At 34.7% G+C, this 12,103-nt stretch overlaps 1 protein-coding gene across 1 annotated transcript in view; it reads left to right on the top strand.

The window, feature by feature from the left end:
- LRP1B (LDL receptor related protein 1B) overlaps positions 1-12,103 on the top strand; it is a 2,178,569-nt gene that overhangs the window by 1,418,644 nt on the left and 747,822 nt on the right. The window contains exon 24 of the mRNA XM_086368415.1: positions 10,801-10,998. Coding sequence (XP_086224541.1) covers positions 10,801-10,998 — 198 coding nt within the window. The remainder of the gene's footprint in view (positions 1-10,800; positions 10,999-12,103) is intronic.

Here is a 12,103-nt window from a genome sequence, read left to right as displayed (position 1 = left end):
TACCACTGCCATAAGCATAGATTTATCTATATTTTTATAAATCTGCTTGAAGATTTTCAAGACTAAAATACCCAATTCATGGGATGTACTTATATTTACTATGAATAAGTAGAAACAGTTATTCTTCAGAGTGACTGAACAGACTACATCTACACCAACAATACATGTCCAAAGTTCCCACATCCTTGCCAGCTCAAAATTATCAAACATTCTAATATTTTCCCCCAATATATAGGAGTTAAGAGTATAATGATATTTTTCATTGCTTTAGTTGGTATTTTTTTCTTATTATTTATATATGAATTTGGGCATTTCTCTATATACCTGTTAGTCTTTTGCATCTCTTCATTTACTTTGGTTATTACCCTGTTAAGATTATTGCCTTCCCTTATTGATTCAGAGAAATTAGCCATCTGTTCTGAACTTTAGACATTTCAAGCATCTCCATTCAGTTATCCATCTATTAATTTCATTCACACTGACCTTTGTTAATCAATTCCACTTTATCGTTCTCCTTTCTCATTCACTTCTTTCTTTACTCCATTTCTTTTCTTCTTTCAGTAATAATTTTTATCACCTCCATACTCAGTGTCTTCTGGGCTAGCTATTTATTCATTGATTCTGATAATAATTCATTCATTTACTTATGTAATCACAAATATTTATTAAATGAGACAAAGCAAGAGGCCCTGGGCCATGTCGTACAATCCCTCACCCTAGTGCATCTATGGTCAAGCTATTTTGTTTTTAATGGTTTACACAAGTTTTTTTTTTTTTTTTTTTTTAAGATTTCTTTATTTTTGGCTGTGCTCAGTCTTCATTGCTGAGCATGGGCTTTCTCTAGTTGTAGAGAGCAGAGCCTACTCTCTAGGTGCGGTGCATGGGCTTCTCATCACTGTAGCTTATCTTGTTGTGGAGCACAAGTTCTAAGGTGTGCAGGCTTCAGTAGTTGTGGCTCCCAGACCCTAGAGCACAGGCTCAGCAGTTGTGACGTACAGGCTTAGTTGTTCTGCTGCATGTGGAATCTTCCTGGAGCAGGGATCAAACCCATGTCCCCTGCATTGGCAGGCAGATTCTCAACCACTAGACCACTAGCGCAGGGGAGCCCTGCGCTCATGCTCTCCCTGTCTCTTGGTCTCTGACTTTCTCTTTCATATATACAAACAGACATCAAATGCAGATTCTTGCCACTTAAAAGTCTATTCTACCCTTCATTCTATAGATTCTATCCTCTGCCTTCATATATATCACACTTCAGTAATGCTGGACTATCATTCCTTCCTAGCATAGCTAGGGCTGAATTAATGGAAAAAAGGTAGCAGTAATATATATTGAGCTAGAGAAACGATAAACCATTTATTACTTAGTGAGTCTCTACTGTGTAAAAGAAATGTATCTGGTATGGGAAGAGAGAAATCCAAATAAATTCTTATTTATGAGAGCAGACAGTAAAAATTCTGAATAGGAGAGAAAACACTATAACTATAATATCATTTTGTGTTTAATATTATATATATGGAAAAGAATTAGGAGCTATTCATATAGAATTGCTAGCTGTAGAGTTATAATCACAATTTAGCCTAAGAGGACTATAGAGGGACTCTTTTCCTTAGACAAGTCATCTATTGCTTTCATATTCTATTTTGTAAAAATTATTGTGCAAACCTGAAATGGAAATAAAAGAAAATCCAAGAAAAGAGAGTTACAGATAGAAAATTACAATATTTTGAACATTTTTAAAAAGCTACTTCTGATATAATATGTTTATAAACATGAAATTAATTACTATAAAATATAAACTGTAACCTTATTTTTTTGGTGTGTATATAATCACATAATATGCTAAAGTAGAAAAATTCCAAGCCACTTCTTTGTAGAGTGTGATGTACTGGCCTGAGCTGTTAAATTCAGTCACTTACTAGACAGGAGCTAGTATACTGGAAAAAAATTGTTAGAAGACTGTAAAAATGATGACTGTTTCACCATTTGTTGATACTCATTTCAAATCAAGTTTGCCTCAAAAGAATTTTATATATCTACATCAAAACTGAATCACCTAAAATTTATTAATTGTGTTTTATTGTTAAATGTTTTATATAGAGTTTTTGTTTGTTTTCATTAAAGACAAGACCATTGTGAGACCCATAATTTTTAAAACTAGTCTTTATAATTTCCCCGTAGTATGTAAAATGGCATACTGGGTTATTTATTTCAGATTTCATTATTCTCTCAAAGAGGAAATAGTAACAACAAATCCAAAGAAGTATTTTTTGATCATCTGTTTTTCTCTATTTTATCAATTTCTATAGTTTTATTGATTATATTCTTCCTAGTTCCTGTGAGTTAATTCTTTTTATATTTTCTGAATTATTGAGTTGAAATGTTATGTTTTGTGTGTTTGAATATGCTAGTCAACTAGCGTAAATATAAAAAGAAGAAAAGCATTAAACTCTCAGAATGCTATATTGTCTTTCCTTATGTAGATAGAAAAATTTTCAGAGTTGAGTTTATTTATACAGAGTAATCAAATGAGGTAAAAATACATGATTTTTAGTTAACAGTGGACTAAAAATAGTATATGTACAGTTCTTTACTTTTTATAAATTTCCACACTTATTACCATATTTCTTTTTTCTTATGACAGATAAATTGAGATACACAATTCAGTGCTCTATAGTGTATTTAGAGAGTAATACAACTGTTGCTGCTGCTGCTGCTGCTAAGTCGCTTCAGTCGTGTCCGACTCTGTGCGACCCCATAGACGGCAGCCCACCAGGCTCCGCCGTTCCTGGGATTACCACTGTCTAATTTTAGAGTATTTTAATTGACCTCAACAAACCCCACAGACATTAGAAATCACTCCCCAAATACCCCTACACGTGACTCTGGCAACCACTAGTTTATTTTCTGTCTCTGTAGATTTGCCTATTCTGGACATTACATAAAAATGGAATAGGTCCTTGGTTATCTATTTTAAATATAGTAGTATGCGACTGAACTGAACTGAACTGATGTACATATCAGTCCCAAACTCCCAATCTATCCCTCCCAGCCACCCTTCCCTGCTGGTAACCATAAGTTCATTCTCTATGAGTCTGTTTCTGCTTTATAAATAATTTTATTTGAATATTTTTTTTTAATATTTTACATGTAGATTATCAGTACAGGTTCAGTTCGCTCGCTCAGTCGTGTCCAACTCTTTGCAACTCCATGAACGGCAGCACACCAGGCCTCCCTGTCCATCACCAACTCCCGGAGTTTACCCAAACTCATGTAGACAATTATCACATGATAATTGTCTTTCTCTGTCTTGTTTACTTCACTTAGTATGATAATCCCTAGGCCCATTCAAGTTCCTGCAAATGGCATTCATTTCATTCTTTTTAATGACTGAGTAATTGGGATTGGTGCTTATTAAAATGCCACAAAGTTTGCTGTTCTTACTGATATTTAGCATTTTTTTCTTAATAACACTGGTTATTACTAGACTTTGGTTAATTTCTAGAATTTAGGAAAAAATGACCATTTTGCTAGTATTTTTATTGTTTCTAATGGAGGAGAGGACTTTTAGAAGTCCTTACTCCATCATTTTGGAATTATTCTTATCTCATTAATTTTTAATAGCTCATGCTTTTTAATCTACACATTTGATGTCATAATATTTCTATTTTTTAATTCCCTATTTGTGTGTGCTTTGTCGCTAAATTGTGTCCAACTCTTTGTGACCCCATGGACTGTAGACTGCCAGGCTCCTCTGTCCATGGGTATTCTCCAGGCAAGAATACTAGAGTAGGTTGCCATGCCCTCCTCTAAGGGATATTCCCAACCCAGGGATCAAACCCAGATCTTCCACATTGCAGGTGGATTCTTTACCATCTGAGCCACCAGGGAAGCTGAAGAATACTGGAGTTGGTACCTTATCCCTTCTCCAGAGGATCTGCCTGACTCAGGAATCAAACCAGGGTTTCCTGCATTACAGATAGATTCTTTACCAGCTGAGCTACTAGGGAAGCCCAAGAACAGTAAATGCTATCTTAAATATGAGTTCTCCTGAGGGGAAAAGCATATATGTCATACCCAAACAATTCTTGTTTCATTTATGAATATTTCTTAGAAGCTGGCTGGATATAACAATTCCTTCTATTACTAGTTAAAATTTTCATTCATAAAATAGTTTTAATAGGAAATATATCCCAATGCCAAAAATTGAATCTGTGCAGAATTAGATAAGAAATAGTTTTCTTCCTACTCTGAGCTCATCATCCTTCCTGTGGCAGAAGTAACATTACTTCATTAATCTTTCATAATGTATTCTGTGATTTACCTACATAGAGGTCTATAATTTTTTTTTAACTCAAATGGTAGTATCTGATGCATATCTGATTCACATCTTACCATTTTCTACTTACAAAATATTAGAAACTATTGCATATTAACATATGCATATTAATCATATTCATTGATATGACCTTATACTTTGTGACTAGATCATATATTATTTATCCAGCCATCTATTGGTGAACATTTATGTTGCCTAATCATTTGCTACCATAAATGATATTGCAAAGGATTTCCGTCCTCATCTACAAACGTTTATATGTATAATTCTATTTTTATAAATGGATTTAATTATCAAGGGGTGAAAATATGCTTAAACTTTTGATGAATATTATCCAGTAGCACTGTTTAGGGCTTATACTTCCATTATCAGTATATCAGATGGCCTTTTGTCTACACTTTAACCAGTACAGTGTCTAATCAAAAATTTTCAGTTTTAAAATCCATTTATCATTTTATGAGAGTATTGAATATATTTTTTAATATTTTGACCTTGTTTATATTTTCCTTCTATGAATTTTCTTTTTAATGTCCTTTATGCCTTATTCATACGAATATTTTCTATTGTCAATATGTAGGAGCTCATATATTTTAAATAATTTAGCCTTTATTATAATGTAGATATTTTGCTTAGTTTGCCATTTGTCTTTTGACTTTTTTCACTGTTTTTCTCCTACAATTTCTTCAATATACATTAAACATCCTTCTTTAGGTCATCTGTGATTTGCATTATGCTCAGAAAGACTTTTCCCATTCTAGCATACTAAAAATAATGCTTCTATATTTACTTCTATTTTTTATACTTTTATTTATTATTTTAAATGTGTTAAGTCACTTGGGAAAAGTCAGAAAATTTTCCAATGTAATTTTTTCCTAGTTCACTCCAGTTGTTCAGTAGTGTCAGACTCTTTGTGACCCCATTTTCCCTATTATTGACCCCAAAGGTATCATATTTCTATGCCTTCTCATCAGTTATGGGTCATTGCCAAAGTATCTTATATTAAAATAATAATATTTTTTAATGCCTGTTGGACTTATTCACTTTTATATATTTCCCTTGAATTAACAGGATGCAGTTTCCTGTTGAAGCCCAATTTTGAAAATAATCTTTGGAATTATCTAGTATCATTTCAAAGAATGAAATTTTTAATTTTGTTGCATCATTTGTTGTTATTCCTCCACTATCATGTCCAACTCTTTGGGACCCCATGGACTGCAGCACACCAGGCTTCCCTATCCTTCACTATCTCTCAGTGTTTGCTCAAACTCGTGTCCATTGAGTCAGTGATGCTATCTAACCATCTCATCCTCTGCCACCCTCTTCTTCTCTAGCCCTCAATCTTGCCCAGCATCAGGGTCTTTTCCAAAGAGTCGACTCTTCACATCAGGTGGTCAAAGTATTGGAGCTTCAGTATCAGTACTTCCAATGAATATTCAGGGTTGATTTCCTTCAGGATTGACTTGGTTTAATCTCCTTGCTGTCCAAAGGACTCTCAAGCATCTTCTCCAGCACCACAGTTTGAAAACATCAATTCTTTGCCTTTTTTTAATTGTCCAACTCTCACATCCATACATGACTACTGGCAAAAACATAGCTCTGTCTATACGACCTTTATTAATAAAGTGATGCTTCTGCTTTTTAATACACTGTCTAGGTTGGTCATTGCTTTTCTTCAAAGGAGCAGGTGTCTTTTAATTTCATGGCTGCAGTCACCATCTGTGGTGATTTTGGAGCTCAAGAAATTAAAGTCTATCACTGTTTCCATTGTTTCCCCATCTATTTGCCATGAAGTGATGGGGCCCAATGCCTTGATCTAATTTTTTTGAATGTTGAGTTTTAAGCCAGCTTTTTCACTCTCCTGGTTTATCTTCATCAAAAGGCTCTTTAGTTCCTCTTCACTTTCTGCCACTAGGGTGGTATCATCTGCATATCTGATTATTGATATTTCTCCTACAATCTTGATTCCAGCTTGTGAGTCATCCAGTCCAGCATTTCACATGATGTACTTTGCATATAAGTTGAATAAGCAGCATTATAGTAAATTTATGAATTAATTCATGCAGATGCAAAATCTTTGGGGAATTGTTTGTTTGTCTCTATCTGATAAAGCTATATACTGTTCCTGTTTTAAAGTAATTAAATGTCTTTATGTACTCTAAACATTTCTTAATATTTTTATTCCCAAGTTTGTATTTTATTTTTTTACTTTTTTTATTGTTGCTAATGTGCATTTGTTTTTTCATTTTGTTTTTTTTTTTTAAATTTGGCTTGAAAGTGAAAGTGAAAGTCGCTCAGTCATGTCTGACTCTTTGCAAACCCATGGACTACACAGTCCATGGAATTCTCCAGGCCAGAATACTGGAGTGGGTAGCCTTTCCCTTCTCCAGGGGATCTTCCCAACCCAGGGATTGAACCCAGGTCTCCCACATTGCAAGTGGATTCTTCACCAGCTGAGCCACAAGGGAAGTACAAGAATACTGGATTGGGTAGCATATCCCTTCTCCAAGGGATCTTATCGACCCACGGATCAAACCCGGGTCTTCTGCATTGCAGGTGGATTCTACCAACTGATCTATCAGGGTAATTTGGGTTAGCTGCTATCATTTTTAGGAAGGCTAGTGATTTTTTCAAAAATTTTGTCCCGAACCTTTATTACTGAATTCTCTTTCTCTTCTGTTGTAGTTTTGTCAGTTGATTATCCTAAATTTTCCAAGTATCATTTTTTTTTAACTTGTAAATAGTAGTTTATTTTTAGCACCTCCTTTCCACTTTTTGCTGCTTCTTTTTCTCGCCTGGGGCTTCCTGGTGGCTCAGAAGTAAAGAATCCGCCTGCAATTCAGGAGATGCAGGAGATGACAGTTTGATCCCTGGGTCAGGAAGATCCCTTTGGAGGAGGAAATGGAAACTCACTCTAGTATTCTTGCCAGGAAAATCCCATGGACAGAGGAATCTGGCCAGCTACAGTACATAGGGTTGCAAAGAGTCAGACGTGACTGTGCTACTGAACATATACACATGTTCTCACTTGTCTATATCATTTAAAACTTTCAGAAAGATGAAACATTAGTGGACATCCTGATCTTTTACCTCACTTTAGTGGGATTGCTTTCAGAGATTCTCCTTTAAACATGATGCTAGATTTTAGATTATGATTAGATTACACACATATATTTATGTATAAAAAACAAAAGTAGAAACTTTGTTGAAGCAGCCATTCTGTGATTTAAAAACTGCATGTCCTTTAACAGTATTCAATGTAAACTTCTCTCACAAGTAGTTGCTGCACTATAATTTACTGCTTAACTAAGACTATAAACCACAGGAAGGAAAGGCTCTTCAGAGTTGTAATGCCCCTAGCTTCAGCAAGTGCTAGGAAATATCTGACTGTTTTTAAAGTGTTATCACCCTGCCTTTTCTCTTACTCAGTATCTGTTTTGCTTATTTCTTTGATCTCTAAAACTTATTAATAGTAATTAATCATAGTAATTATTAAATATTTATTAAGATATTAAATATTTACACTTTTAATCCTCAATTATCCTGATAACTCAGCATGTTATATACTTTACATTTTTTTTCAAAAACTATTGAGGATCCGTGAGTCTTAGTAAATTTCTCATATCTATACAGCTTGTTAACAACAGAACTCTGTCTTAAACCATCAGCTTCTGACTCCAAGTTTATTACTTTTGACTACATCACAGTTTGCCTACATTTGTATTTACTGTGATGATTGTCCACTTATAAAGCAAACTTGCATGAAGTGAAGTGAAAGTCGCTCAGTTGTGTCCGACTCTGCAACCCCATGGATTATGCAGTCCATGGAATTCTCCAGGCCAGAATATTGGAGTAGGTAGTCTTTTCCTTCTTCACAGGATCTTCCCAACCCAGGGATTGAACCCAGGTCTCCTGCATTGCAGACAGATTCTTTACCAGCTGAGCCACAAAGGAAGCCCAAGAATACTGGAGCAGGTAGCCTATGCCTTCTCCAGTGGATCTTCTCGACTCAGGAATCAAACCAGGGTCTCTTGCATTGCAGGCAGATTATTTGCCAACTGAGCTAATTTCCATACTTCATCTAATTGGATTCTGATAGCAGCAGTTTAAGTTATATTGAAAGGTGATTATTGTGTACTCATTTTACAGGTACGGAAATTTAATTCTTGAAGAGATAAAGAATGTTTCTAGGCTAACACTTGTTTCATAGCCAAAGCAGGTTATCAAGCAAGGTTTATTGATACAAAACAACCATTTTTTTTAAATTTTAAAAATACTAAATTCTAGATTTTAAATTTTATGAGTATTTGTTCTATTGGGACCTATCTGGAACTAATTATTTTGCACTTTTGTTATCTTGTATCATTTAGATATTATCATGGTAATGTTGTACAATAAACCTCACAATACTGTGCAATAAATAACCATAATACTTCTGTGATCATAATCAAATACATAACTTTTGCTCACAAGTTTTCAGGACTTCTGACCTATTCTTATGGTCTTGGCTGGTCTTGCTTATACTGTATGATCAGCGTCAGGTCAGGTAGGCTGATTGTGATCAGCAGATTAGGTTCTGCTGATTGTGGCAGTTCTCTCCCATGCTCGCTGTCAGATAGTCTCTTAAGATAAATTCATGTCTCTCCGCATTTAATCACCCAAACACATATTTTTAATGTGCTGTGCAGAGCTCCCTAAAGTAGATTCATCTCCAGTGAAAAAAATCGCCAGTGACTCTCCTACATTAAGGGTGGCCCTCACCTTCTAGTCTGAGACCTGGTGTGTATTATATCTTATCTGATACTAGATGTCAGGGACAGCATAATGAGTGAGACTGACAAGATCCTTGTTTAAGAGAGTTTATAATCCAGTGAGTAAGGGCAATAGCAAACAGGGAAATACTGATTTTAAATTGTACTCTAAAGAGAATAAACAGGCTATAGTGAAATAGAATAATGAAGATGTGATTTTATTAGGTAACTGATCAGGGAAGACATGTCTGAGGAAATGAGATTAAAAAGAAGCCAAAGTGACTTCCCAGGTGACTCAGATGGTAAAGAATCTGCCTGCTGGGTGGGAGACCCAGGTTCGATCCCAGGGTTCGAAGATCCGCTGGAGAAGGAAATGGCAATCCACTCAAATATTCTTGTCTGGGAAACCCCTTTGACAGAGGAGCCTGGCTTGCTACAGTCCATGGGCTCGCAAAGAGTTGGACATGACTGAGCAACTAACACATGCATAATAAGAACAGTATACCTGGTTACAGTTGACAAAAATCCAGTTCAAATGAAGTGCAATAGAGTTAAGTGTGTTTGCCCAGGGGATTTGAAGAAAGGAGGTGGGCTTAGGGAAAACTGGAACTATGGGTTTGAATGTCCTTAGGATATGGCCTTTCTCCTGGTCATCAGTTTCCATTTCTGAGGCTTTTTTTCTCTTCTCCTACAATACTGCAAGTAGACTTAAAGTACAAGGACATGAACGGGCAATACTAAAGAAACTCTTTCTCCTCAACTTGAAAACTTCTCTGGAAGTTTAAAAACCCATCTCCCTGACTTAGATCTTATATCCACCTCTTAGGCCAACCATTGTGGCTAGGAGTGATTATAATAGCTCACATTCACAAACATGTATGGACTTGGGATAGTAAAAAGGTTCCCTAAAAAAAAGCATAAAAGATTGACAGTAACATGGAAACAGGAGAAATCTTACTGAGCCTGGGTCCCTCCCTCAAAATGTATGTTCATAAAGCAGAATTCATGTCTAACACACAGTATGTCCAATAGTAGAGGACTTGATACTTTTCAAAATGGTAATTTTAGTAACTTTTGAGTATTAAAACATTCTTTTTTATGTACAAAAATATAAAACTTTAATCTCATATCTGTTTTCAAAGCTTCTTCTCTTTCTTCCAGGTCTGGTCCAGGATTAAAAAACTAGTGAGGGAAAAGTTATGTATATGATTTTCTTGGGTTTTCTAGAAAGCCTCCATCTTCCTAATTATAAGCCCAGTAATTATCTTCATAGAAATTGTCTTTTGTTGGTTCTCTGTCCTTTGTGAATCTAGAGTCATGTGATGAGCTAAAAGTGACAGAGCTAGTTTTATTCACTTAGCAATTTCTGTGACAATATTTCTAAAGTTTGAGCTGTCAGTTTAAACTACACTAAAACAGAAAATCTCATATTCTGTCTTGTAATTGCAGCAATTCTTCTATTTTAAAGTCAGAAGCAGGTGTGTAAAAATTCAAGGAACAAAAAACATTTATAGATCATTTTAATAAATACAAATAAACCTAAGTTTTTCAAGATTCTTTTAAATTTTGGATTACAAGAAATAGCTCCTCTAATGACAGAAAATTCATAATAAATTGTGGTTTTAAATATATAGATCTTGACCCCAAGTACTTTATTATTTACTAAAGCATATAAATATTTCCATATGCCTATTAACATAAATCTATTTTCAGATCCTTTTGAAGCATTCATCATCTTTTCTATTCGCCATGAGATCAGAAAGATTGATCTTCATAAAAGAGACTATAGTCTACTTGTTCCTGGATTGAGAAACACAATAGCACTTGACTTCCACTTCAATCAAAGTTTACTTTATTGGACAGATGTTGTAGAAGACAGAATATACCGGGGCAAGCTTTCTGAAAGTGGAGGTACCTCCATTACAATTTTGACTTCATGGTGGGATTAATTTCTAACTGAAAATTTCAGAAAAAAATATGGTGTAATCAGAAGGAAGCTTGATTACTCTTTCGTCTCTTATCTTCTCCCTCATATGTGGAAATCCAGGGGTGTGAAGTATGTGTGACTATGTTGCAGTGGGGTAGAGGCCTATACTATTCACACCATTTTCAAATTGTGAGCATTTTGGTGCGTATTCAATGGTGAAATTTATTTACAAGAGGAAAACGACTGTCTTCTAATTACTATATATAATTTTTGTGAGTTAAAATAGCTTTTGTTTTTTTAATGGTTTTCATCTTCTAGCATCATTCAAAGAAATAATAGATTATTACAAAGATTGTTAATATGAGCTAAACAAGTTTTCCCATAATTTGGCATCTCTTTTTCCAATCTAGGTTTTCCTAGGCAAGACCTTGAGATAAATATATGTCATAATTCTCTTGAAAATCTTTGATCTGTATAACATTCCAAAGGCCAGGTATTTCTATCAAAATCTAAATTCCTCCTTAAATCACCATTACAATTTTGCAAAATGAAGTGTTCAAACATAATGTAATTATGATGTGTGAATCTGTGTCTTATATTACAAAGTATCGATTTCAATTTCAAATGATGGGTTTAGATCCATGATTTTACATGGTTAACTGTTTAAAAAAATGCACTATTAACATGTCTAACAAAAGCACTGGCAATATCATAAATTATAAAGTGTTAATTCCAAAAGAAATGAAGGACACAAATAAAAATAGTTCTGGGTATTACCCAATTGTTTATTTTTATTTAAACCACACTACAGGCTTCTTCCTTTATTTTCAAACATGTTATATTCTACAAGTCAAAATACAACTCAGAAATGTTATATTGGCTCAGAAATCTGTTGGGGGGATATAACTTGAGGATTATTTTTAAGCCTAAATGCCATAACATCGATCTTTTCAGTCATGCTCTAAAAGAGTAGCTGCTGACTGGCTCGATGCAGATTGCCTCAGGTGGACTTTTTATTCTTCCCTGAAGATCAATGTTTGAATTACATCACACTGATTTTAACCAGCAAGTCATTTTCATTTCCAAAAT

The sequence above is a fragment of the Bos grunniens genome, chromosome 2, assembly GCF_055505025.1.
Source record: "Bos grunniens cultivar Pamir isolate PY7600 chromosome 2, Bosgru_T2T1.0, whole genome shotgun sequence".
Lineage (NCBI taxonomy): Eukaryota > Metazoa > Chordata > Mammalia > Artiodactyla > Bovidae > Bos > Bos grunniens.
This window is presented reverse-complemented; position numbering and strand designations above follow the sequence as displayed.